Below are 23,863 nucleotides of genomic sequence, written 5' to 3'. Positions count from 1 at the left end.
AATGGGTGGATGAGAAGCTCAGGTGACAGCCTAGAGCTTTCCAATGGCCTCTGATGTGGAAGGAGCAGTCTTGTAGGACCAAGCCCTTAACCGGTGAGATGTGATGCTGTCTCCTGGTGGACAATGTCAGAACTGAGCTGAAATCCCAGACACCCCTGCTGGTGTCCAAAAATTGCCTGGTATGTGGGACCAGGAACCTGAAAAACTGGTAAAATCCAAAACCAGAAAAACAAGACTGGGGAAAGCTTCAAAATTTAAAAAACAAAACAAAACAAAAAAAAAACTTGTATTACAATGGAAACTTAAAACTGATGACTTTTTTTTTTTTTTTTAAAGTAGGCTTCATGCCCAGTGTGGAGCCCAGAGCAGGGCTTGAACTCATGACCCTGAGATCAAGACCTGACCTGAGATCGAGAGTTGGACACTTAACTGAATGAGCCACCCAGGCACCCTTGATGACTGACATCTTAAACTTCCCAAAATTACCAATCATGAAACAAATGTTTTCATTCAACCATCCTAGAAGAAAGACTGAACTTTCTTTCCACGCTCTTTACAGTAAAGCATGTTCCAAGATTACTATCCTGTCCTGTGAAGAGATCTTCAATCAGCTAGAGGAGGCAACCCAAAACATGGGGGGGTGGGGGGTACTATACAGTCTGCAAGAATAGAAAGGACTGTATGACTTTTCGGTGTTTTGACTTGTTTGTGGGTTTTTTTAAACTTACAAGCTGTTGCGATGTCTTTTTCATTCTAATTTTCACTTTGATACCCAATTTTGCATCTTTTCCTTAAAGAGGGCATTCTAAATTGTAAGGGTTTCAGGCCCCAAGGACACCAGCCTCTCCAGCTCACCAAGATGCCCCCACCAGGGAAGTCCAGGGCTTTCTCCTCTTCCCGTCTTCAGTCTTCCTGGGCCTTGGAAGGTTCGCCTTTGAGAAAAGGGAGGGAGGGGGTGGCCTCCACTCCAGACCACCCCCCCCTTACCTTATCTCCTGCCACACCACCACCCTTCCCAAGCCTTTCCACCTCACAGACCTTCCTGAATCTGTGTACAAATACTCCAAAAAACAGTACAGGGATGAGTCACAGAGGACCCAAATTTCTCAACAAATAAACTCTGCAAAATGGACCATCTCCCACCAACCCCTCCCAAAAAGGGCATTTGCTTCTTAAAGATTTTCCAAAATGTGGGCCTAAGGTTAAGGAGGTAACTGTCCTCTAAATAAATTTTAAAAGCCAATGAAGACAGCATAACCAGACCATGGTACTTTTACCTGACATAACCTTATCCCATGATCAAAATTTACATGTTTTTCTCCCTCTTGTGATGTGAAATGTCAACACCCTACTCTAAATTTTTAAAACCACACTGCTACCTGTATTTCTCTTATTGTCAATGTCAGAAATAAAAAGATACCCCCCACTTTGTGAGAAGAAAAGGTAGAATCTTTACTACCCCTCCCCACCCACTTCTCAGATTCTGTCCAGATTTAGGATTGATAGTATTGTTACTGAATAACTGGGGTTTTTTTCCACTACATATTTTCCCTTGCAAGAATTACTTACATTTGAATTTTTATCTGTAACCGAATTTATCATTTAGACTTACATTTACATTTAAATGACTTCAATTCAACATCAGTTATTTTGTATCACAACTTTTCCCTTCCAGAGTTATTACCATTAATCTTTTAGCGGATTGGAATACACCTCTGAACAAGTTTTATTCACAAAAAAATCCACCAATGTTCTATCGGTGACACGTCACGGCTCACTGAAGTCCAAAGGCAGGGCAAACTCCCACCGAAGGCAAAGTGCTGGATCCGGCCTCTCTGCCTTCAGAGAACCTCTTTCTGTTGCCTTCACAAATTAACAACACTCAGCGTGATTATTTCATTCTTGGTTACAGCCCTGCTCACAACCTCAAAAGTCTACACCTTGTATCCGCGGTCCTCTGGCAATGTCGCAGGAGAGCCTGAAACCATCCTGCGTTTTCCTTCTTTGTAAGGGTCCTTCCCTCTGCCCCTTCTGTTTGTAGGTTACTCTAGTCTTGATATTTAAAAATTCCACCAGCAAACCACTTGCCCTTTTCCCCTTTTTATCTAATGCAGAATGATGAGCCTTTTCGACACAAATGCAGCTGGTATTCTTTTCCGGCTCAAAGGGACTTTTTCCCATGGTCAGACTACTGTTTCCATGATCTGTTTTCAGCAGCTTCTTCAGGAACAACACTTACCTACATCACAGCACCAATTAACTTTCTACGTCGTAAATGCTGCTCTCGGTGGATCCTAACGGGAGTTTTAAAGTTCTGCGAATGCATTTGGTACCATTACAAGTTTCTTCTCTTAGCTTGTGCATTTGGCTTTACCTGCCTCCCAACCAGCTAGCTCTCAGTTCCGGTGGCTGCCTTATCTCACCTGTCAGTCACTTAGGTCAGTCTTTCCCGAGTTTTATTAGAAACAGCACAAAGCAGATTCAACTTGAAATTTACTCCTAGTTTATACAATTAACCTTCCTCAAAATCATACTTTCCTCTGCCTCAAAAAGTATATTCCTCGCCCCCACCCCCACCCCATTTTATTCTGGCAACAGATTGTTGTTTGGGGTTTGCTCTGTGTTTTTTTAAATTTATTATTAAACAATGATATCTAGGCCCAATTTCCCCCCAGAACAGAATGACTGGCTCTCCGTAGGACGCTGTTGAGTTTGGTGTGTTTGTTCAGCTCTAAGTAAGCTTGTCGGGGGAGGGCTGACCATTCACACTGGGAACTTCAAGCCTGCAAGTCTGCTTCTCTGTGAAGCAACCGGGTTTGGTTCTGGGATCTCATTTCTGTGTAAGATTCTCCGTCTGGCGTGGCTTCTGCTCCAGACAGATGGAGTGCTGCCCACTGCACCAGGGAGGATGGCTGCAGAGCCAGGGAGGAGCCCAGGAGGAGCGCTGCGGGATCTGGGCACATGGAGGCCGCACGTGTCCTCGGCCGCCCCGGGTCCCTGGTCCCAGACACTGGTGCTGCGGAGGGGCAAACCCAGCCCCCCACTTCCTCTGCCCGCTGCACGTCACCAGGCCTCCCTGCCGCCCCCCCCCCACCCCCGCCGCTCCCCCAAGTCGGCAGAGCCCACAGCACGGCCTCGCACACTGCTCTAAACCCTGCCCTCGACCCTGTCCTCAGGAGTCAGTGATGAGTCAGCCCCAGTCCCATTCGCCCTGTTCAGTGTTCCCGGATTCCTTCTGCTCAGTCCCCTGCAGTTGGGACTGTGACTGGAGGGGGGAGGGCTGGGGCGGCCGCATCGCCCCTACAGGTCTCCCGGGATCACGTTTCAGGTTCTATTTCGGAATTCTGGTTCTTCTGTGGTCAGCCATTCTTCCTATAAAAATGTGGCACTAAGTCTCCTCCCTCATGCTGTTGAGTTTGGGGTTTTTTTTTCCATTTGCCTGGAGGTTCTTGTGGTCTGCGCATATTTAAAGAGGAGCTGTGGCTGGTTGTGTGGCTTCCTCTAGTGTTACAAAAGGTTCCTTTTCTCACTAGATCCCTTCCTGAATGGGAAGGGCCCTTTTGTGCTGGTTCCCACGAGCAAGCCTGTCCACCGACAGGCTTCACTCCAGGAGGAAAGGCTGAGGAAATCACCTCCGTAAGACAGAGGACATAAGAAAGCTTTCCTTGGGGTGCAGACACACACCCAGGGAGCCCCAATCCTCCCCAGGCAGAGAACACAATCTCCGTAAAGAAATATTCGCCTAAAATGCTATCAACTGCCTGCCTGAAAACAAGGGATGGGGCATCTGGGTGGCTCAGTTGAGCATCCAACTCTTGATTTCGGCTCAGGTCACGATCCCAGGGTCGTGACATCGAGCCCCGCGTCAGGTTCCATGCTGGCCATGGAGCCTGCTTGAGATTTTCTCCCCCCCCCCCAGCCCCTCCCCACTCACTCATGTGCGCTCTCTCTAAAAACCAAACAAACAAACAAACAAACAAGAAGGGAAAGGAGGACTGGGGGAGAGAACACTCAGGCGGGCAGCAATGACTTGGAACTCTCCAAGTCTATATATAGCACGCGCCCACACTCGCCCACCCTCTGAGCTGCACCCCCGAGCAGAGCCCACCCCGCTGACTCTACACCCCGATTCTGCTTTATTTGCTGACAGGCTTCCAATTTCTCATTTCTTCCCCAAGTCCATCTAACTCTCTTCTACTGACGGTGGCTTCCCAGAGTCCGCTGGCATTTCTCATGGCTTCCTGTCCTGTCGTGTGCTGGGAGGGGAACTGGGGGACTCGGGAGACCTTGTTCTCCTACATCCACTACTGGGCTCCCTCCTGGCAAAGCCTCACCAAACCCAAGAAATAGATCCTTCAGGCTTCTCTTAACAGATTTCAGGATGGCTGCCTGGGAAATCTGATTTCTTGAACCCGCAGACCAGTCGTTAGAGAGTAAAAACTGTCTGCAGACAACATGGTTCTGCTTTCGATGCAACCGTGCAGGACTATAAAGTCGGGGCTTGTGACACAAGGATTCAATTCAGACCTTCTACAAATAATAAGGCTAAAAATCAACTTCAACTTTCCCAGCGGGAAGAAAACACATGCACATTAAAAACCTTGAACACAACACTCAAGCCACAGATTCAACCACGTGACAGGTGAGCACTCTCTCCAGCCACTCCCAACACGAAAACGGATCCCAGTGTCAGTGCCACGAGAAAAGTATAGGCTCTTTGTCCTGAATCATGCTACAACATGGATGAACCAACCAAGTGAAAGAAGCCAGACACACAAAGACACATACCATACAACTCCATTTACCTGGGATGTTCAGAACAGGCACATCCATAGACACATGGATTCCTGGTGGCCAGTGCAGGGAGAACACCTGCTAATGGGGACAGGATTTCCTTTCGAGGTGATAAAAATGTTCTAAGGGCGCCTGGCTGGTTCTGTCGGTAGAGCTTGCAACTCTTGATCATTGAGTTGGGAGTTCGAGCCCTGTGCTGGGTATAGAGATTACTTAAAAATAAAATCTTTAAAGGGGCACCATGTTGGGTGGCTCAGTTGGTTGAGTGTCCCCCTCGATTTCGGCTCAGGTCATGAGCCCAGGGTCATGAAGCTTGCTTAAGATTCTCTCAAAAAAAAAAAAAAAAAAAAAAAAAAAAAAAAAGATTCTCCTTCTTCTGCCCCTCTGCCCCACTCCCTCCCTCCCCCAAATAAATAAATAAAGATCTTTTTTAAAAATGTTCTAAAATCAGGGGGTGGTGGCTGCACAACCTTGTGAATATACGAAATCCCACTGAAATGCATGCTTTAAAAGGGTTGACTACTACGTTATGTGAACTACAGCTCAATTTTTAAACAAAAGAATAAGTACTTTATCACCAAATAGGTCCCAAGGTTCGCAATCCCTGACTCCCATAATACCTTGGTTAGATCAAACATTACTTCAAGAATATAAGGGCCTCTGATACCATACACAGCAGCAAGCCAAATCATTTATAAATCTAAGAAGCTACCAGACTATTCTTAAGTTAAAAAAAAAAAAAAGAAAAGAAAAGACGGTTTGAGTAAAAATGAGGCAGGACAGAGGTACAGGAGCAGTGTGGGAAGTTTGTTGAATGGTTACAAAAATGTTCCTTTCAGTGGGAGGCAGAAAGGAGTAATTTGTGAGAACCCAGAAGACTGAGCCCACCTAGTGTAAAGGATTCTTCAAAATATCGTTCACGCTGGCCCAGATACAGCAGTGATCTGAGAAAGAGAACAAGGTTTTTTTTAAATGTGTTCAGTGGTCCTCATTTATTACATCCACTAACTTGTCACTGGTTTGCTTTTTCCTATAAAGTTTCAACAGCCTTAGGGCACTGAACAGCATTTTTGTGCTGAATAATAAATCTGTTTATTGCGGATGCCCAGAACCACAGAGATGTAAAGAGACCATCTAAAAATAGAGTATGGCATTTCAAGGAAACCTGTTCACAAAATCAAATCTAAAAAGAGCAACTCAGAAAACTGCCACAGGACTGCATAATTTCTTCACAGGCAGCCCTGGTCTCAAATAGCCCCCAAACAGGATGTCTGGCTACAATTAGAAGAAATCGGAGAAATCTGACCTCCTTAACATAAAAAAAAAAAAAAAAAAAAGGAAAAAGAAAAAGGAAAAAGAAAAAAAGAAAAACAAAATGCTTGAGACACACAAGTATGTGAAAATCACTGGTCTTATGATAATTACACTTATCACAAAAGCTATTTTGAAACATATAATCCACCTTCAGCGACAGGGTGATGATATGTACTTGGTCCTCGTAAGACAGAGCTGATCAAAGACACAAAACTTTTAGAGTAATTACATCGAGGCAGACCTGCCAATTTGAGATTTAATTTGACTGAACTGCTGATTCCACACTTACTTGCTCTCTGGTCAAGGTGCTGCCCAACAGACCTAAGGAGAGCGAGCTCCGCTCCCTTCTGCAGACCGAGGCCACCTCTGCGCCAGCTGGAACCGTGTCCTGCCTGCAGAGCCCCTGCCCTGTGTCACACCAGGGGGGTCGGGTGTCTGGGTTCACGAGGCTACTCTTTCTGCCTCCCCCTGAACACAAGACTCAGCCTCGCAGATACTCTCTGGTTACACGGCTGTACATGTAATATGATTAAGAAGGAAAACCTAAAACACCTACTCAACTAGCCACAAACAAAGTGAGTACTTCAGGGTGGAATCTGAATCAGCCATCTGAAAGGGAGACTCCTAGATCCTGTCGCTGTTTCTTGAATACTTTTATGGAGTGTCACTTTTTTTCCCACCCTGCCCTTTTCCTTTACTGAATTTTCATACAATGAGTTCGCTATGACCATCACCGGATATACTAACAACAACAAAAAAGTTACAGCTGGATCCTGTATTAGTCTCAGCTGCGGCCAAAGTTAAAAATGTTTAAAGCCTAAAAAAAAAAAAAAAAAAGTTTAAAGCCTATAGGAAAGGGGGAGAAGGGGGAAGAGAAAAAGGGGGCAGGAGAAGGGGGGGAGAAGAAGGGTGGGGAGGAGGGGGGACTCATTCCTAAGAGATTTCAGGTTTGTTCTTCATCCGAGAACCTGGCAGCAAAAGCTTCTCTTTTGTAATATGTAAATAAAGTTTGTCTTACTAAATTTTCCAATTCTGAAGCTCGTTTCTTTATAAAGCCATGGCCACATATTAAAATAAAATTCGTAATCACCTCCATATGAGGGCAGGTCTAACAAACCACTGTGTGTGTTTGTCCAAGTTCGCCCACGCACATATTCCATTGACATCTGAGCCGCTTAGTAACTCCTTTCGGTTACCAATCTAATCCACATTTACCAAAGAACAAGAAAAATGAATGTGACTTTGACCTTGAATCAAATAGATGACTTTAACGTATTGAGAAAAATGACATTAAAGAAACCAAAACACTTCTCTCTCCTGTTTACACATGTAACCTGGATTATAGGGTGCAAATGATACTAGGAAACCGTTACAGGCACTCCAGAAGTCACCATCACCCCCCAAAAAAAATTGTTTTAAAGACTGAGAAAACGTGAGGCGCCTGGATGGTTGTCTGTTGAGCATCAGACCCTTGAATTCAGCTCAGGTCTTGATCTCAGGACTGTGGGATCGAGCCCCACAATGGGCACCATGCTGAGCCTGGAGCCTGCTTGGCATTCATTCTCTCTCTTGCCCTTTCCTCTGCCCCTCTCCCCTGTTCACACTCACTCACTCTCTCTCTCCGAAAAAAACATTGAGGAGACATAAGTAAATGCAAGGTATGAACCCTGATCAGAGAGAGCCTAGATAGGTAAGAAAAATAGATATGAAACACTTTGGGAAAGCAGAATTTGGACTGTATGTGTAAGGATATCACAGAATTACTGTTGATTCTCTGCAGTGTGGCAGGGGCGTGGAGAGTGTCCTTAGGAGATCAATGCCAAAGTATTTAGGGATTAAGCGTTATGATGTATGTAACTTACTTTCAAGTGATCCACCCCTCCCTGGCCCCCCTCCCCAAAAAACCCTGTAATTTGTATTAGAGATAAAGCAAATGCAGCAAAATTTTAGCAACTGGTGAATTAAAGTGACAGCTATATGGGTATTCATTCAACTTTTCTGTAGACTTGAAATTTTTCAAAATGCAAAGCTGGGGGAGGGAAGATACAATCATCGCATTGCCGGTTATCTGCTATTCCTAAACCGGAATACAGCAGCTCTTTCACTCTGCTGAGTACCTAATTGCGGGCAGGGGCTTCCTATGTTGATGACCACGTTTCAAATGCCTGACTGTTTGGGATTTTTGACAGATTCTTCACTAAAGAATTTCACTTGGGTTTTTTTCATGTCCATTTCACATACAAGAAGGAAGACTGAAGCTTAAGGAGATTATACACACAGACTCGAGGCTAAAAGTATTGGAGCTGCATGTATTTACTTAAAAAATATGTCAACAACAATCAGTTCTACTGGTTAAACAAACTTCTGTATGTGTACACAAAGCAGAGACACAAATTCTCAGAACCAACCATTAACATCACACACAGCTGGCTATTTTCTGCCCTGAAATATCCTTCAGCGGCTGAGCTGACATAGCAAACGGGCAGAAATTCTGCAATGTTAATTCCCTTAATTAATTAGACCACAAGGGGGAAGGGGCCCTCCAGTCCCACAGGACGGAGATTATCTGGGGAGCAATGACTGCATGATTCACCCCAACAAAGTCAGCCGCAAAGAAGTGAGGCGGAGAACAAGGGAGGCTGCCCAGCACAGAAAGGTCCCAGGCTTCCAGATTCCACTAAGTGGAGAATAACGTACTCTGGGTGGAGGGAGGGAGGGATGGACATTAGCAGAAAAAGCTTCAGTGAAACATGCAGCAACAGCCTTCTAAAATTAAACGTTTATAGTAAAAGCCAGACTCCCTTCTCCAGCATTGGGGGAAGATGTTCAGGTTAGTATTACCACCCAGGCTTGGCCATTAATCTCTTGAACCAGTGAAAGTTGAAACAGCCTTGACTGTCATTAACAACTTTTTAAGGAAATGACTCCCCTGTCAAATCTGTTCCTCAAATTCCCAGATAAAACCGTGGAAGCCAAGCTCATGTGATTAGAGAACTCCGATGATGGTCTCCCCAAGAGGACAGGCCAGCCACGGGCTCGGCCACGGGCAGGCCTGCACCACGCCTGCAGGTGGCTGGAGGGACCGGGGCGGTCGGCTTTGGCTTCTCCCTCAAGAGTGAGACTGGGTCTCACCCGGCCCCAAACCTTCACAGATAAAATGCAAGAGGGAGATAAAGTTGCTAACGCGAAAGCAGCCTTGAACACCCCTGAAATAGACAGTCGCTATCATCTTGACATGCAGGACAGTCTGCTCTTGGCCAGGATCTTAACACCTGATGGGAAGACAAAGCGAGAAGGCCCCAGGCTCCTCCTCAGTAGAGGAAAAAGGGTGGAGGCAGCACGGGAGGCAGAGGAGACTTCAATCCTGAAGCCAAATGTCTAAGCAGCAGAACCCAGGGGAAATAGCTCATCTTATGTTCTTTCCAGATTACTAAAAAAAAAAAAAAAAAAAAAAAAATTAGTCATGTTCTTCATGTCCAGCCAAATGACTGGGCATCTGTGAGGCAGAAGCAGCACGGGGGTGCCGCACGAGCGTGGGACACGCACTGGACCGCGCTCCTCACCACGAGAAGGCCCACAGAGAGGAAGCGCTAAAGCCCTCGGAGACCAAGGCGAGCGCAGGAAGGAGGGAAGAAGGCATCTGACTTCCTTCCGTAAAAATAAAAAATGCCACAGTAACCATCTGACTAGCATACAGCTTAGCCACTGTTTCAAATGAAAAAGCGAATTTGGAGACATGTTACTTTGGGGACCCATGAGACGCTCTGCGACCCCCAAGAGCAGGCCACACTTGAGAAGAACGCTTATCCAGTATGAAGATCCCTTCCGCACCGGCCGTGAAAGGCACCGTTTTCTTCTCAGGATGCGCCGTGCTCTCAGAAGCGCGGTCACAGGCTGAGAAACGTCTACAACCGCTCGTCCTGCCCACACTTGGGAAGTGCAGCCTCACCGTGTGAACAGGCCAAATGCTTCCAAGTCACTGAAATCCTCCAATTTTCCCATACTCTAACACAAACAAAAACGAATTCATTTGTCTGTCTCAATTCAAAAAAATCTTAATTCAATTACTGAAACTTGGAAAAGGACATTCCTGATCATTTTATTTCCTCTCTGCTAAGAACTAAAAGGAAGTCCTGTCTTCTAACGGAATATTAAATGGCCAACGTCTGCCACTTTGGATTGCTGCACGGTTAAAAATGTTTGCGTTAAAATAAATGTTACAAGGAAGTGCCACATGCAACTATTAACGGATTCATGAGCATGTGAAAACACATTTTGTTTTATTAAAAGTAGGAGAACGTATCAATCTCGAAAAGAAAACGTAACCCAGCTCGGTTCTTCAAGTGGTAAGTACATATGCTTGATGAATACCTACGGAAGAGAAGAGGTTTCCTCTCGCACTCCATGGGGATGAGGTCCTTGCTGTGTGGTAAGACAACTGACCTGCCTGCTGCCACAGCCAGTGTCTGGCAAGATGCCTGTACTCCTTACAGAACGCTTCTCAGCCATGTAAACAAGAAGGGCATTTATCGTCCCGCGTGACAGGAAGTGTGGACACAGGGAGGCTCCGGGTGGGGGACATTCGGCAGCTCAACCACATCCTCAGGGAGCCAGCTGGTCACCCTCAGCGTGTGGATGGACATCAGGAACATCATGAATGGAAGCTGACTACCCAACAGGCCAACAAAATCCATTCAAAGACAAGGAACCGTCTTCCGTATTTTTCCAAGAAAGAAGAAACCTTTCCAAGAAGTTCCGAAAACTGCCCTTCAGAGCTTACTGGCCAGACCTGCTTACGCTCCCTTCCTCCAGTCGATGAGAAGGAAAAAGGGATTTCCTTCCCTGGTTTATGGCTTTTAAGTTCCACTGTCTAGTGGCCATAAGGTCCCCTTCCTTAGGAATTGATATCGTAACAGATCAGACACCCACAGCCACCAACTGAGCAGCAAAGGGCCACAGAGAAATGAGCCAGGTGATCATTCCTTCCCCTGCCCCTCAAAGTACCTACATCCTATTTTATGGTTTAAAATCAAAGGTTGTTACTTGCAAGTTACATTTTATAGAAAGGAAAGAAATATCCAATTTTTGTTTCTTTTCTAAATACATCATCCACCCTAACCCTTAAATCAATTACAGAAATAGCTAAATAGCCACGGCTTTAATGAACCCTCCTATTATCAAATTGTGGTTTTAAAGAACCTCGAGAATGTAAAATAATAAATGCAACCCAGATGTTCACTGAAAAAATGAAAACAAGATTGTTTTTACTTCATAGCAACCAGTAGGTCAACCCATTTCCTCCTTCAGAGAATTCTCAGAGGACCACAAACTCCACTCAAAGACCATGTGTTTCATATGTATCTGTCCACAGAAAAAGGAAACTCTGCTGTCCAAAATAAACGGAGAATATTATATGTTCCCATGAAAGTGAATTAGAAAACTGCAGTAAGGCTGGGTCTACACACAGCCAAACATCTGGATGAAACTGGGGGAAAAAAATCACTAATTACCTAGATATTGGGAAATATTTTTCAATCATCATTAAAATGTCCAGTTTTATAGCAAACTGCTTTTATTTATTAATTAGAGGAATCAGTTTTTCAAAAAGAAGAGTACAGTAATTAAAAATAACCCTGCTGAGAGTTTAGGACCGGAACTTATTTTCCACGATTTGAACAGAGCTCCTCGTGACCAGCGAAAACGAAGTCAGCCGGAAGAGTGAATTTGCTCTGTGAAAGCAAATCACCCAATCTTCGTGGACAACTAACGTGACCCAGGTGGGTCTAGTATTTACCAAACACTGAAAGATAGATTTAGCCCAAATAAACACGTGCTGAATTGTCTGCAACCAAGCTGTAACACCCTACAGAACCTGATGTCTGTCGTACCAAGTCAAATGGGGAGCTGACTACACAGTGCTGAGAAGCTTGATTAACTTCAAAAATCAGGAAGGAGAGTCACGTATCTTCTACTCTCATCGAAGGGACTTATTCTTCTCCCACAACTGCAGCAGTGTTTGATAAAACCTATCTTCCCAAGTTTCAATAGTCCCATCTCACAGGTTGATCAACCTGCTTCCTAAAGGATGTGCCAATAATCCCTTTCAGAGCTAATGCGTCTCTCCCAAAGTTACTCTTAGAGTGTGACCATGCCACCTGCTATGTTAACTCACCTGGTATGAGTTGCTGTGGGTCCTCCATCAAAATGATTTCCTCAAGAGAAGTTTCGTGGCAAAACACACGGGCACCCCTCTCCCTCGCCAAGCCCCAGCCCTCCGGCCACTCTCATCCCCGGGGCAAACCTCCACCCGCAGGCGTGGCACCAGCTCTTCCTAAAGCAAGCAAACATCTTTCCCGGTCCCTCCTCTGCCTGCCCCCTGCCTGTCCCCTCTCGCTTCCGACAACACCACTCCCCCCTCTACTTCTGCAACACCGCGCAAACCCCAAGGACCCCAAGGACCCCCCCCCCCCTCAACGCCACTGGCTACCCTTTCCAGGTCTCCTTTCCTGGGCTGTCCCCAGTCCTGGGACTTTCTCCTTTCTCTCAGCTCTCTCCCACGAGTGATCTCATTCATCCGGTCCCACTAACTAAAGGGCGCTGAAGTCTTCCCAAGGTTCATCTCCCACCCAGTCAGGTCCTCCAAGCAGCGGACTCTCACAGCCACCTCCACTGGGACTTCTCACTACCGAGTCCAATTCTAAACACCAAAACTGAACTCCTGAGACGACGCTTCCAGTAAAGGCTGACTAGTTTGTAACTGACAAACCCATCTGCCAAGAACAACCGAAAGAGCTGAACAAATTATAAGAAACAACTGTGTGAAGGTATCGGACAGCTACCAAATGCAGTGAGGACTCAGGAGGCCAGGATCCCAGAGGTAAGTGCAGAGAGGGGAGCCCAAAATCCGGGCCACTTTTCTCCTGGAGAGGTTTGCCAATTCACTGTAGAAGCAGAGAGGCCAAAACGCTAAGCAGAAACAAGTGGTGGAGGATGTGAGTGGGCCGGCATAGCCTCCGGCAGTCTTAGGGGTGGGGGGAGAGCTCAGGGGCTGCCAGATAAGAGGAGCCCAGTAAACAGCCCAGGCCTTCGGGCTGGTGGGGACCGCCAGAGAGCTACCCCAGGAGGGGGGCAAACCAGAAGCAGAGCAATCCTCACAATTCTAAAGTGGTATTTCCCTGCCTTAACTGCCTGCCAGAAGCCTCCCTTGAGGAGAATTGCCAGAGTCTACAAGTTTTCACACACATGGTCTACAATTACCAGGTATGTCTAGAGTCACGACCACATGACTGAAAACCAAGGGTAGAACAGACAACAGAATACACTCACAAGCTATCCAAATATTGACATTATCAGACGGGGACCTTATAATAACCGTGATTAGTACAACAAAGAAATTAGTTTAGAAGATGAGAATTTTCAGCAGAAAATTGGGAATCTGAAAAAAGGAATCAAGAAAACTGAAGAAGGCAGTGACTGAAAGAAATTGAGAACTCAAGACATGGTTTCAGTGCGGGTTGGAGATGAGGGAAGGATTATTCGTATTTTGGGATACAGGTCAGAAGAAAATACACGGAGTGAACCACAGACCCATAATGCGGACAAGAACACAGAAAAGAGAGTCAGTCACACAGGTCATGATGAAAAGGTGGAGTCCCAGAAGGAGAGATGGGGAATGCAGCCAAAGGAATGAATGGAGAGACAATGAGCACCAATTCTCCAAATCTAAGGTAAAATTAAGTCTGGTCACAGCACCACCAAAAAGCAGAACCACCACCAGCCCCAACAAGGATAGTTTTAAGGAAAACCACATCTGGACACATCACAGTAACAGCTGAAAATGAAAGGCAAAGAGAAGAATCTGAAAAGCAGCCAAAGTGGGGATGGGGGAGGGATTACCTTCAAAAGAACAAGACAGATACAGCTGATTTCTCAGCAGAATCCACGCAAGCCAGAGGCAATGAAATGGCACGTCAAAACACTGCAAGAAATTAACTTGATAGACTACGACTGTACGCCCGGTGAAAATATCCTCCCGAAGCCAGGGCAAAGGAATGTCATTTTTGACAAAAAAAAAGCAAAAAAAAGAACCAAAAAACCCTCCAAATGGCTTTCTCCTAGCCCCGCCTCCCCGGATCTCCCCTTCTCCGGTGGCAGCAGCACCACCTTGTCACACAGGCCAGAATCTGGAAGTCCTCTCTGCCTCCTGCACCTCTGACCTCCCAACGGTCGGCACATCCATCCGATTCTCCAAAGAACATCTCATCACTGGTAACGCGATGCACTGTTTCTTCCTCAGGAGGCAGGCCAACGTTTAAAAGTGTGATAAATGCCCAGAGTGGAGGAGAATGCCCCCTGTGAGAAAGCAATCTGTCAGCAGGTAAGGAAACCAAAAGGAAGCCTATGCCCCGCGTGCACAATCTGGGGCTACGCTCTAGAAAAACTCCCCCAAGTCTGGAAAAGGAGACAAGCCCAGGAGTTCACCTGTGTGTGGTTTACAACGACAATGTAAAATCCTATCCGGACGATAGGATACCATTTTTATAATTTTCTTAAACAAACCAAGAAGAGATCTTTACCTTGTTTATGGACATACACCTATATGCTAAAGTAGGAAAACCACACCACAGGACCCACAGCTAATCCACACCTGCCCTTAGGATAATCCACAAGGGAGGAGGGGTGGAGGACCAAGAATAATTTAAAAGGTGATATTCCCTGAAGGTCTGTGTACTGTGTTCCAGGTCTTGGTGGTAAGTATTAAGAAGCCGGGAAAGGGTAACAACAGGGGGTTATTTCAGACAGGCTGGTGAACGAAGGCCTCTGTGGCAGGGAGACATGTGGACAGAAACCTGGATGAAGGGGCCCTGGGTGGATCAGTCGGTGGAGTGTCTGACTCCTGATTTTGGCTCAGGTCATGATCTCATGGTTCTTGAGTTCGAGCCCTGCGTCTGGCTCTGTGCTGATGGCATGGAACTTGCTTGGGATTCTCTCTCTCAAAATAAATAAACTTACAAAGAAAGAAAAAGAAACCTGGATGAAGCCAGTAAGCAGGAAGCAGATACCTCAGTGAAAACCACTACGGAAACAGCAAGTGCAAAGGCACCGAGGCAGGGTGTGCCTGGTACGTTCCTGGAAGATCAAGGAGACCAGCGTGGTAACAAGCGTGGTAGGAAATGTCAAAGACACAGCAAGGGATGAGAGCAGGGGCCAAGGACAGCCCTCAAGAAAACAATGTTTTTTTATGTTTTTAAAGGGTTATTTAAAGAAAGAAAAGAAAAAAAGGAATGGAAAGGAAAGGAAAGGAAAGGAAAGAAGGAAGGAAGAAAAGAAAAGAAAAGAAAAGAAAAGAAAAGAAAAGAAAAGAAAAGAAAAGAAAGAAAAGAAGAAAAGGAAGAGAAGAAAGAAAGACAGACAGACAGACAGACGGGCACCTGGGTGGCTCAGTGGGTCGAACATCCAACTTCCGCTCAGGTCATGATCTCACGGTTAGTGGGTTTGAGCCCTGTGCTAACAGCTCGGAGCCTGGATCCTGCTTTGGGTTCTGTGTCTCCCTCTCTCTCTCTGCCCCTCCCCTGCTCACACTGTCTCTCTCTCTCTCTCTCAAAAATAAACAAACATTAAAAACAAAAAAGCAAAAAATTTGTGACTGTATGTGGCATACAAAGCCAAAAATATTTACTACCTGGCCCTCTTACAGAAAAAGCTCGCAGCCCCCTGGACCGATAGGCCCTGTGGGCCACAGGAAGGCCTTTCAAGACAGGGTTCTAGCCTGACAACAGTACAGACTCAGAGAGGGAGTGACATGACCTGTCTTAAGGGATCGCTGTTGGACATGGATGACAAGAGGGAGAACATCTGAGGCTAAGGCAAGAGAAGCCAAGGAGGGCACCAACCAACAAGCAAAAAGAACAGTGTTGCCACATGCAGGGATGGAGATTTACCCGTAATGCTGGAATTACTATTACTTTCTTACAGAAGACCTAGAACAATGTCACAGAACATTAACAGCTACTCTGTTAACTCTGAGTAACGCGAACATGAGTGTTTCACTGTTTCCCCTACTTTTCTGTGTCTTTACAGACATCCGTCTTATCTCTTTCCCTTCACCTCTGCCTCGGCTGCCCAATCCCCACGCCTCTGCGACTCTCCCCGGAGCACCTGCCCAGCTCCTACTCCCGGACACCCTCCCCTCCTCCAACCCATTCTCCACTTGGTGGCCAGGAAAACTCTCCTTAAAAGGGCAGGGGGTGCAATGGTGAGACATGTGGCTTCTGGGGCCGGAACACGTGGACTCGAATCTCTGCTCCACCCCTTACTATAGCTGTGACATCCAATGCAAGTCGGTTAGCTTCCCCACACCTCTGGGTTCCATTTCCATCTGTAAATGGTGGGTAATGTTAAGCATCTAACAGGGTTACCGCGAACATTAAGTTAAGATACAATAAAGCACACAGGACGGAGCCCCACCAGCCGAGAGCATTATGTAAACATCGGCTAAAGTTATTGAAACAGAAGTCAAATATCACTGCCCTGTTTAAAACCTTGCATTGGCTTCGTGAATCCCTTACCTCCTGAAGCCACTCCTTCCAGCCCCGCCCCCTGGCACTCTTCCTCCCAAAGGCTTCCCCTGCCTCTCCCCCCCCAAGTCCCTCCACCCCTGATGATTTCCTTCAACACACTCAGCATAACTTGCGATTATTTTATGTGTCTGTTTACCTTTCCTGTCTGTCTCCCATCTAAACAAAAGCTCTGGGAACGCAGGAAATTCATCTGCCTTATTCACCGCTACTCAACCTTGTGCCAGGAGCAGTGCCTGGCATTTTGGTAGAGGCGCTATCACTATCCGTTGAATAAGCGTTCAAGAACACGCTCTACGCATACTCTGAAAACACCCATCATGTCACCTCTTAAACATTAAAAGACCAGTAATTTCCTGTGCCTTGACTGGAAATACAGATAACACATTTTATAACTTTCTACATTTAAATCATTTTTTTTCTTTTTTTTTTTTAGTATATAAAAATACTTCAGGACACCTCAGTGACTCAGTTGGCGAAGCAGCGAACTTTTGATTTCAGCTCAGGTCATGACCTCACGGTCATGGTTTGATCCCTCCATCAAGCTCTGCTTAAGAGTCTCTCCCTCTTCCTCTCCCCTGCCTTCACTCTAGCTCTCTCAAAAAAAAAAAACAAAACAAAAAAACCCGCTCAAAAAGGATGTTTTCTTACCAGCATACTATTTTTCTGTGTGAAATGGCTTTCCAATTTCGGAAGAAGCAGAAATAAACTTTTTTGAATTTCAAAAAAATAAAAAGGCACAGAGCGACGGCTCCACTGCACCTTCATTCTCCACCTGCTCAGTTCCCATCGCCCTCCCCCAACAGGGAAACCTAATTCTTGGTTCCTTATTTAACCTTTCCGAGAATTTTCACACATATACAAACACTTCCGAAGAAAAAGAAAAGAAAAGAAAAGAAAAAAGATGGTAACCTACAAAGCACACTTTCCTGCACTTTGTTTTTGTAACTTAGCATTTTGGAGATCTTTCCAGATCAATTCATAAAGTGGTTCCTCGTTCCTTCCTACAACTTCATTCACCATCTGGGTATGAGATTTACCCGGTGAGTCTCCTGTGGATAACCTGGGTTATTTCTCATCTTTTACTACCACAAACAATGCAGCAAATAATCGTGTACCTACAGCACCTCCAACATGCACAAATATACCTGCAGATTAAATTCCTAGAACTGTTATTGTTTGTTCAAAGGATTTGCACACTTGCAATTGTTTAAAAAGCTGCTGCGGCCCAACGTTGCTGCATCTATTGGGATCCATCCAGAGAAACGGAAGAAGGCCCTCTAAGGATCTCAAGTGGAGGACGTTTCATACAAGGAGTTGGTTACATGCGTGATGGAAAAGCTGAGAAGTCACACGGAAAATGGTAAGACAACCAGAGACCACAAGAGCAAGAAGCTGATGCCACCTCTAAGTTGGAGGACCAAACGGAGGAGGGATTTCCAAAGCTCAGGGAAATGGGCAGGAGCTGGAAGCAAAAGGAGACCGTGCAACGGCCACAGAGACTGTCTGAGGCCAAACGTAAGGAGAGAACCTGGTTTCCCCCTTCCTGTAGCCATCCATCTCTCCCACCACCCACCAGAGGCTCCCACCACCCAAACCTAGCTGCAGGCCAGCTGACCCAAAGGTCTGGGAAATGTTGCCTGCAGGGGTGACTCTCTCCGCAGGGGAAGGGCAAGCAATGGACCTGAGCCAACAGGACACAGGCTGTCTCTGTAACCAATTTACCCTCCCACCGCCAACAGATGGTTTCAAAGGTGGGGGTCCTTGCTTGGCTGACAGGTGAAAGGTGGGTTCTCAGCCTGGTCTTAATCTGTATTTACTTCATTATGAGTGAGGCGGAGCACCTTCTCACGTGAGACACACGCTTAATCCTCATCTACACTGACTGGGGGTGGGGAGGGGAAAACCAGCAAAGTTCTTCACTTCATCTGCCACAGATGGTCCATTCGGGAACATCAATCAGGCACATTCCCAAACTGAGTATTAAGATGGTGGCAAGGAGCCAAACTAGCCAGTCACCTGCCAAATAGAGGCAAATCTCAAGAACTGTTCTAGAAAAACCGAAAGGCAATAAAGCCCCGAAGGAATTAAAAATACCTTAACTGCACTCTGGGCACACTGTAGTAACAATGTGTTCTTGTAATCTTGTAACCAACCCCCCCAACCGTGTTCCTCCTTAGAACTGCCCTCCAACCATTCAGATCACCACCCTCTCCCCTTATCTTCCACGGAAAGAACAAATACTACTACCCTGGACAAAAATTCAAGTTATAAAAATAGCAAGTAAGAATCATTTTTAAAGTCTCTTAGCCCTACAAACACGTTAGCAAAAAAATAAAAAACATTAAAAAAATTAAAAAAATTTAAAAAAAAAAGGGGCGCCTGGGTGGCTCAGTCGGTTGGGCGTCGGACTTCAGCTCAGGTCACGATCTCGTGGTCCATGAGTTCGAGCCCCGCGTCGGGCTCTGGGCTGACAGCTCCGAGCCTGGAGCCTGCTTCCGATTCTGTGTCTCCCTCTCTCTCTGTCCCTCCCCTGTTCATGCTCTGTCTCTCTCTGTCTCAAAAATAAATAAACGTTAAAAAAAAAAAAATTAAAAAAAAAACACATTAGCAAAAAAAAAAAAAAAAAAGCTCTTAAATGATCTCTCGTGCCTGTGTAACTACCATTTGCACAGATTATGTACCCTATCTTGTAAACAAGTTGTAGCTGAGTTCCCCATGTAGGGTTCAAAGTTCTCTACTCTAAAAATATGTACACAAAAGTTATGTTTTACGACTGGCTGGCAAACGACTGGCAACTGAAATTATCCTCTTTCGAAGGGCTGAACTTTATTTTTAAAAACGTGAATTTTAGGGGCACCTGGCTGGCTCAGTAGGAAGAGCACGCAACTCTTGATCTCGGAGTGGTGAGTTCGAGCCCCACGTTGGGTGTAGCGATTAAACATCTTTTTTTTTTTTTTTTAAACATGAGCTTTAAAGCAAAGAATTTTTTTTTTATCTAAATGGCAGTAATAACTGTAAAGAACTTTATCTTTTTTTTAACATTTATTTATTTTTGAGACAGAGACAGCATGAACAGGGAGGGTCAGAGAGAGAGGGAGACACAGAATCCGAACCAGGCTCCAGACTCTGAGCTGTCAGCACAGAGCCTGACGCGGGGCTCGAACCCACGGACCGCGGGATCATGACCTGAGCCGAAGTCAGACGCTTAACCGACCGAGCCACCCGGGCGCCCCAACTGTAAAGAACTTTAAAGAGGTATATTAACTTCAAAACCTCCCCAGATACTCAAATACAAGCACATCAAATGTGTATCATAGTTGCTATATGATTCTTATTTCAAAACTGTAAGGCTTTCATTTACCCAAAACCATATTTATCCCAAGATTGCCAAATTTATTTTTAAGTGTCTCCTATAATTCAAAGAAGATAATAAACCTTATCAGTAAAGGTTAAAAGTTATTTTCCGGCACCTACCATGCTGCTGGGCATTTTAGTACACAAATAAACAACTGGTCGTTGACAATTGTTCTAGTGGATTAAATGGTACGTTAAAAGCAATCACACCCTTTTCCCAATGCACAGGGTTTTTTTTTATAAGGTTTTTCTTTAATTCGAATTTGAAAGTAATGCATATCATTCCAGAAACTTGGAAAACAGAAAAACGTTACATTCACATTACATTACGTTGCTTCCACCAGGACATATAAAGCAACTGCTTGTTTCTAATGGTTCTAACATTTCATCAATAAACTTCCCATAATTTACCTCGCCTTCCTCCTATAGGGCATTGCTATTTCCGATTTTCTACTACTACAAATTGTATCACGCACATCTTTGAGCATGACATTTTTGAAAATCTCTCTCCTGGGAATACAATCTTGAAATTAGTAGCCCAGAGAAAGTTTTAAGACTTTTGATACTTAATAACATCCTTTGCTACAGTACTCAAGATCTGTAAACTGCTGGGCCACGCTGACTTCCTTTTCTAATCTTTATATCTGCTTTTACCTTCAAACCCGTCTCCATGTCTTTAGTGACAGGAGTCGGAAACGCCTTCCAAACAAAATCGCCGAGCCGGCTGCCTACCTTGACTCTGATGTCAAATGCTTAAACGTGATGCCTGTTTACTCTGTAAAAGGGAAAAACTGCTGTATGCCTGTTGTGTTACCCAAGTTGTGACAGGCAGGAGGCAGGGGATCTGGGGAGAATCCATCGCTTAGACTCTTCAGGCAGACAGCCTGGCTTGTAGGAGGCTCTGCAACTCGGCTCCTTCTTTCCACAGCACTTTCTTTCGAAAAACAACACACCCACTCGATGCCACAGCGCTATCCCTAGCTTTAACTATGAGAACTGAATTCGACAAATGCCACCAAGCCTGCCAGCTGCCCACGATCACAGCCGCATCGCTTCTTGGGGCACAAACCTCTCGGGCAGCACTTACAGTCTTAGAAGGCACCTTGATTAACCAACCACTTCAACCTGAAAGCGCTCGATACTGCTGATTCTCACAGGCGGCTGCAGCCTGTAATTAAGATTTTTTTTTTTTTTTCTCTCAAAACGCTCCCTTATTACAAGGGGTTCTGAAGATCCCGTCTGTCGGCATCAAGGAGATCTTCAGCCAAAGTAGAGAGAACCTCAACTTCGGGTGTGCCTGCAAGACAGGGGTGGTAACCCCTCCGCTTTCCAAACCAACGACCCCACTCCACACACGCGCGTAAATGCAGCTTCACGGGCATGATTCGCAGCATGACACGACAGTAATTTGCACGCCACTAAGTCATCCACAACAATTGCAAATTAACTGGGCGTCAGGCACACAACCCGGCTCTTGTTGCTCTCACCTGAGCGCGGGATGCCCCGGGCTTATTTGGGGGGCTTAACCCGGAACGTCCCCCAGTTCATAAAATGCCTGTGCCCCGGCTGCCCACTCCTCGTTGAAGCCTCCCCACGCACCACTTGTGACCTAAAGCCCGGCACACGGGCACACGGCTTTCAACCTTGTCCCTCCACCCGCCCCTCTTGGACCCCGAGGATCCCCAATTCGGAACTTTCCCCTCCCCATTTCTCGGGGATACCCCGCTTCCCACCACCTGGGAAGAGACACCGAAGGGTGGGGAGGGGGAGGTCAGCCTCCTGCGGTCGGGCTCCGGAGGGCGTGAACGCCCTTGGCGACGAGAGGCGGGGAAGGTCGCCCCCAAGGTCCCCCGCCCCGGGAGGGCGACCCCCGCGCCCTGCCCGAGCCCCCGGGCCACCCCGGCCGCCAGCGACCCCGGCCTCGCCCCGGACCCCCGCTCGGGCTCGGAGGCGACCCCGCCGGCCCCCCTCCGCTGGGCCCCGGGCCGACGCGCCGCGGGCCTCGCCTGTCGCCAGCCGGCACGGGCGCCGCCCGGACCCCCGACCCCGGACCCGCCGCCCCGCTCCCGTCCGGCGCGCCCGCGACCCCCCGCCCCAGGCCGCCAGCCCGGGCCGGCCACACCTCCGACACTCACCGCCGCCGCCCTCACCGCCGCCGCCGTCTTCGTCCATGTTGAGGCCGCTCCCGCTGCCGGCGAGCCCGGAGCCGCGGGCGAGGGGCCGCGGGCGGTGGGCGCCGCGGGTGCGGAGCGCGCGTGCGGCCGGGCGGCTCCAGCAGCGCGCGCGCCGGGTCGCGGCCCGGGCCTCCTCCGGCCGGGCGGGGCGCTCTCCGCTCGGCGCGCCGTCACGTGACGCGCAGGCCCCGCCCCCGGGCGCGGTGGGCGGGGCCCGGGGCCGCGCGGCTCCGCCCGCGGGAACGCGCCCGGCCCCTCCCGGACTGCGCCGCGCGGGCCCGGCAGGGCTGAGACGCGACTCTGGGCGGCGGGGGAGGGGGCCCGGGGCGCGGCGACCCCTGCTGCGCCCTCCCCCGCCTTCGCGCGGCCTGGGGACTCGCGTGGGGTCCCGGGCGCGGGATGCCACTTCTACAGACCCCGGCGCCGAGGGTCCTCCTCGCACGTGCGCTCCGGAAAAAAAAGCTCAAGAAACGCACACATTCAAAAGTCTGGCCTCGCCCCTTGGGCCCCGCGGCATTTCCGAGTAACCGGCTTTCTGATGCATAATGAAGACGTTTCTTCGCTGGCGACGAGCGCACTTTAAAATTAGCAGAGTGTAAGGCTGGACCCCACACCCGCACACCTGGGTCCCACCCTCAGCTGGGGGCTGGCCCGGCTGGCTGGCCTCAGATGCTCTCGCACTGTCTCTCCAGTCTCCCTTGGAGAGCTGCCAGCTGCCCTGGATTTATGATGCAGAAGGAGCTCTGAATTCAATTTCCCGTGGGCACAGCCAGGGTCCTAGGCGCAGGCCTCCTGGGCAGAAGGCTTCAGCTCGGCCTGCCCCAGATCTGTGGCTCTCCTTTCTCCGTCCACGTCTTGCTTCCAGTAACTCCCCTGAAGCATTGAACGTGCGCCCTCCCTAGCCTTTCTGTTCATTTCGCTTGAACCAAATTGCATTAAAGAAAAGGAAACACTGTAATGGAGGAGATAACTCATCTCTAATATCATTTTCCAGCAACGATTTTATATTTACAAATGGCCTGTTTCCTTCCGCTGTCATTTATCAAAATGGAAAGTTTTCACCTTTTTGTTCAAGGTTGTGGGATGATTCCAGAGTGCAATCTCCCAATAACCTCGGGAATTAGACACCCAGCGTTCCTGTGCTTCTGCAGTGACCGCGCACACTTCTGGGTGTCCCGAGATGGACGTTTAAGTCCCAGCCAACAGACGCGGCTTCCTGGTCATGTCCCTGTCAGCTCGGTTATCTTGAAGATAACAGTATGGTTACTGAGAAAAATGGCAGCACACTTTGAACTTGATAATGTAATATGTGGAGCTTACTCAAAGATACTATCAATTATAACAGCTTTTAAATGTCAAATTCCTCATTCTTTAGGTTTCTTAACACGTGATCCAAGGTGCTTCTCTCAAAGTTTGAATCTGAAAATTGCTCTCTGATGTCCATCTAAGACAACTTCCATCAGAATAAAGCGTGGCCCAGTTATCTGTAAGTAGAATGTTAGATTATCCCCACAGTTCAGCCAGCGCCTCCATTTTGACAAAGCCTGCAAAAATGTTGGGGTAATAAAGGCTTAGGATGTCATTTCCGTTGTTGTTGTTTTTTTAGTTTATTTATTTATTTTTGAGAGAGAAAAAGAGAGAGAGAGA

At 47.2% G+C, this 23,863-nt stretch overlaps 1 protein-coding gene across 1 annotated transcript in view; it reads right to left on the bottom strand.

The window, feature by feature from the left end:
* CYTH3 (cytohesin 3) overlaps window positions 1-22,291 on the bottom strand; it is a 99,071-nt gene extending 76,780 nt beyond the window's left edge. The window contains exon 1 of the mRNA XM_042971931.1: window positions 22,178-22,291. Coding sequence (XP_042827865.1) covers window positions 22,178-22,214 — 37 coding nt within the window. The 5' untranslated portion in view covers window positions 22,215-22,291. The remainder of the gene's footprint in view (window positions 1-22,177) is intronic.
* Between the last annotated feature and the right edge of the window lie 1,572 nt (window positions 22,292-23,863).

The sequence above is a fragment of the Panthera tigris genome, chromosome E3 (assembly GCF_018350195.1).
Source record: "Panthera tigris isolate Pti1 chromosome E3, P.tigris_Pti1_mat1.1, whole genome shotgun sequence".
Lineage (NCBI taxonomy): Eukaryota > Metazoa > Chordata > Mammalia > Carnivora > Felidae > Panthera > Panthera tigris.
Note: the sequence above shows the minus strand (reverse complement) of the source record. Positions and strands in the feature narration are given on the sequence as shown.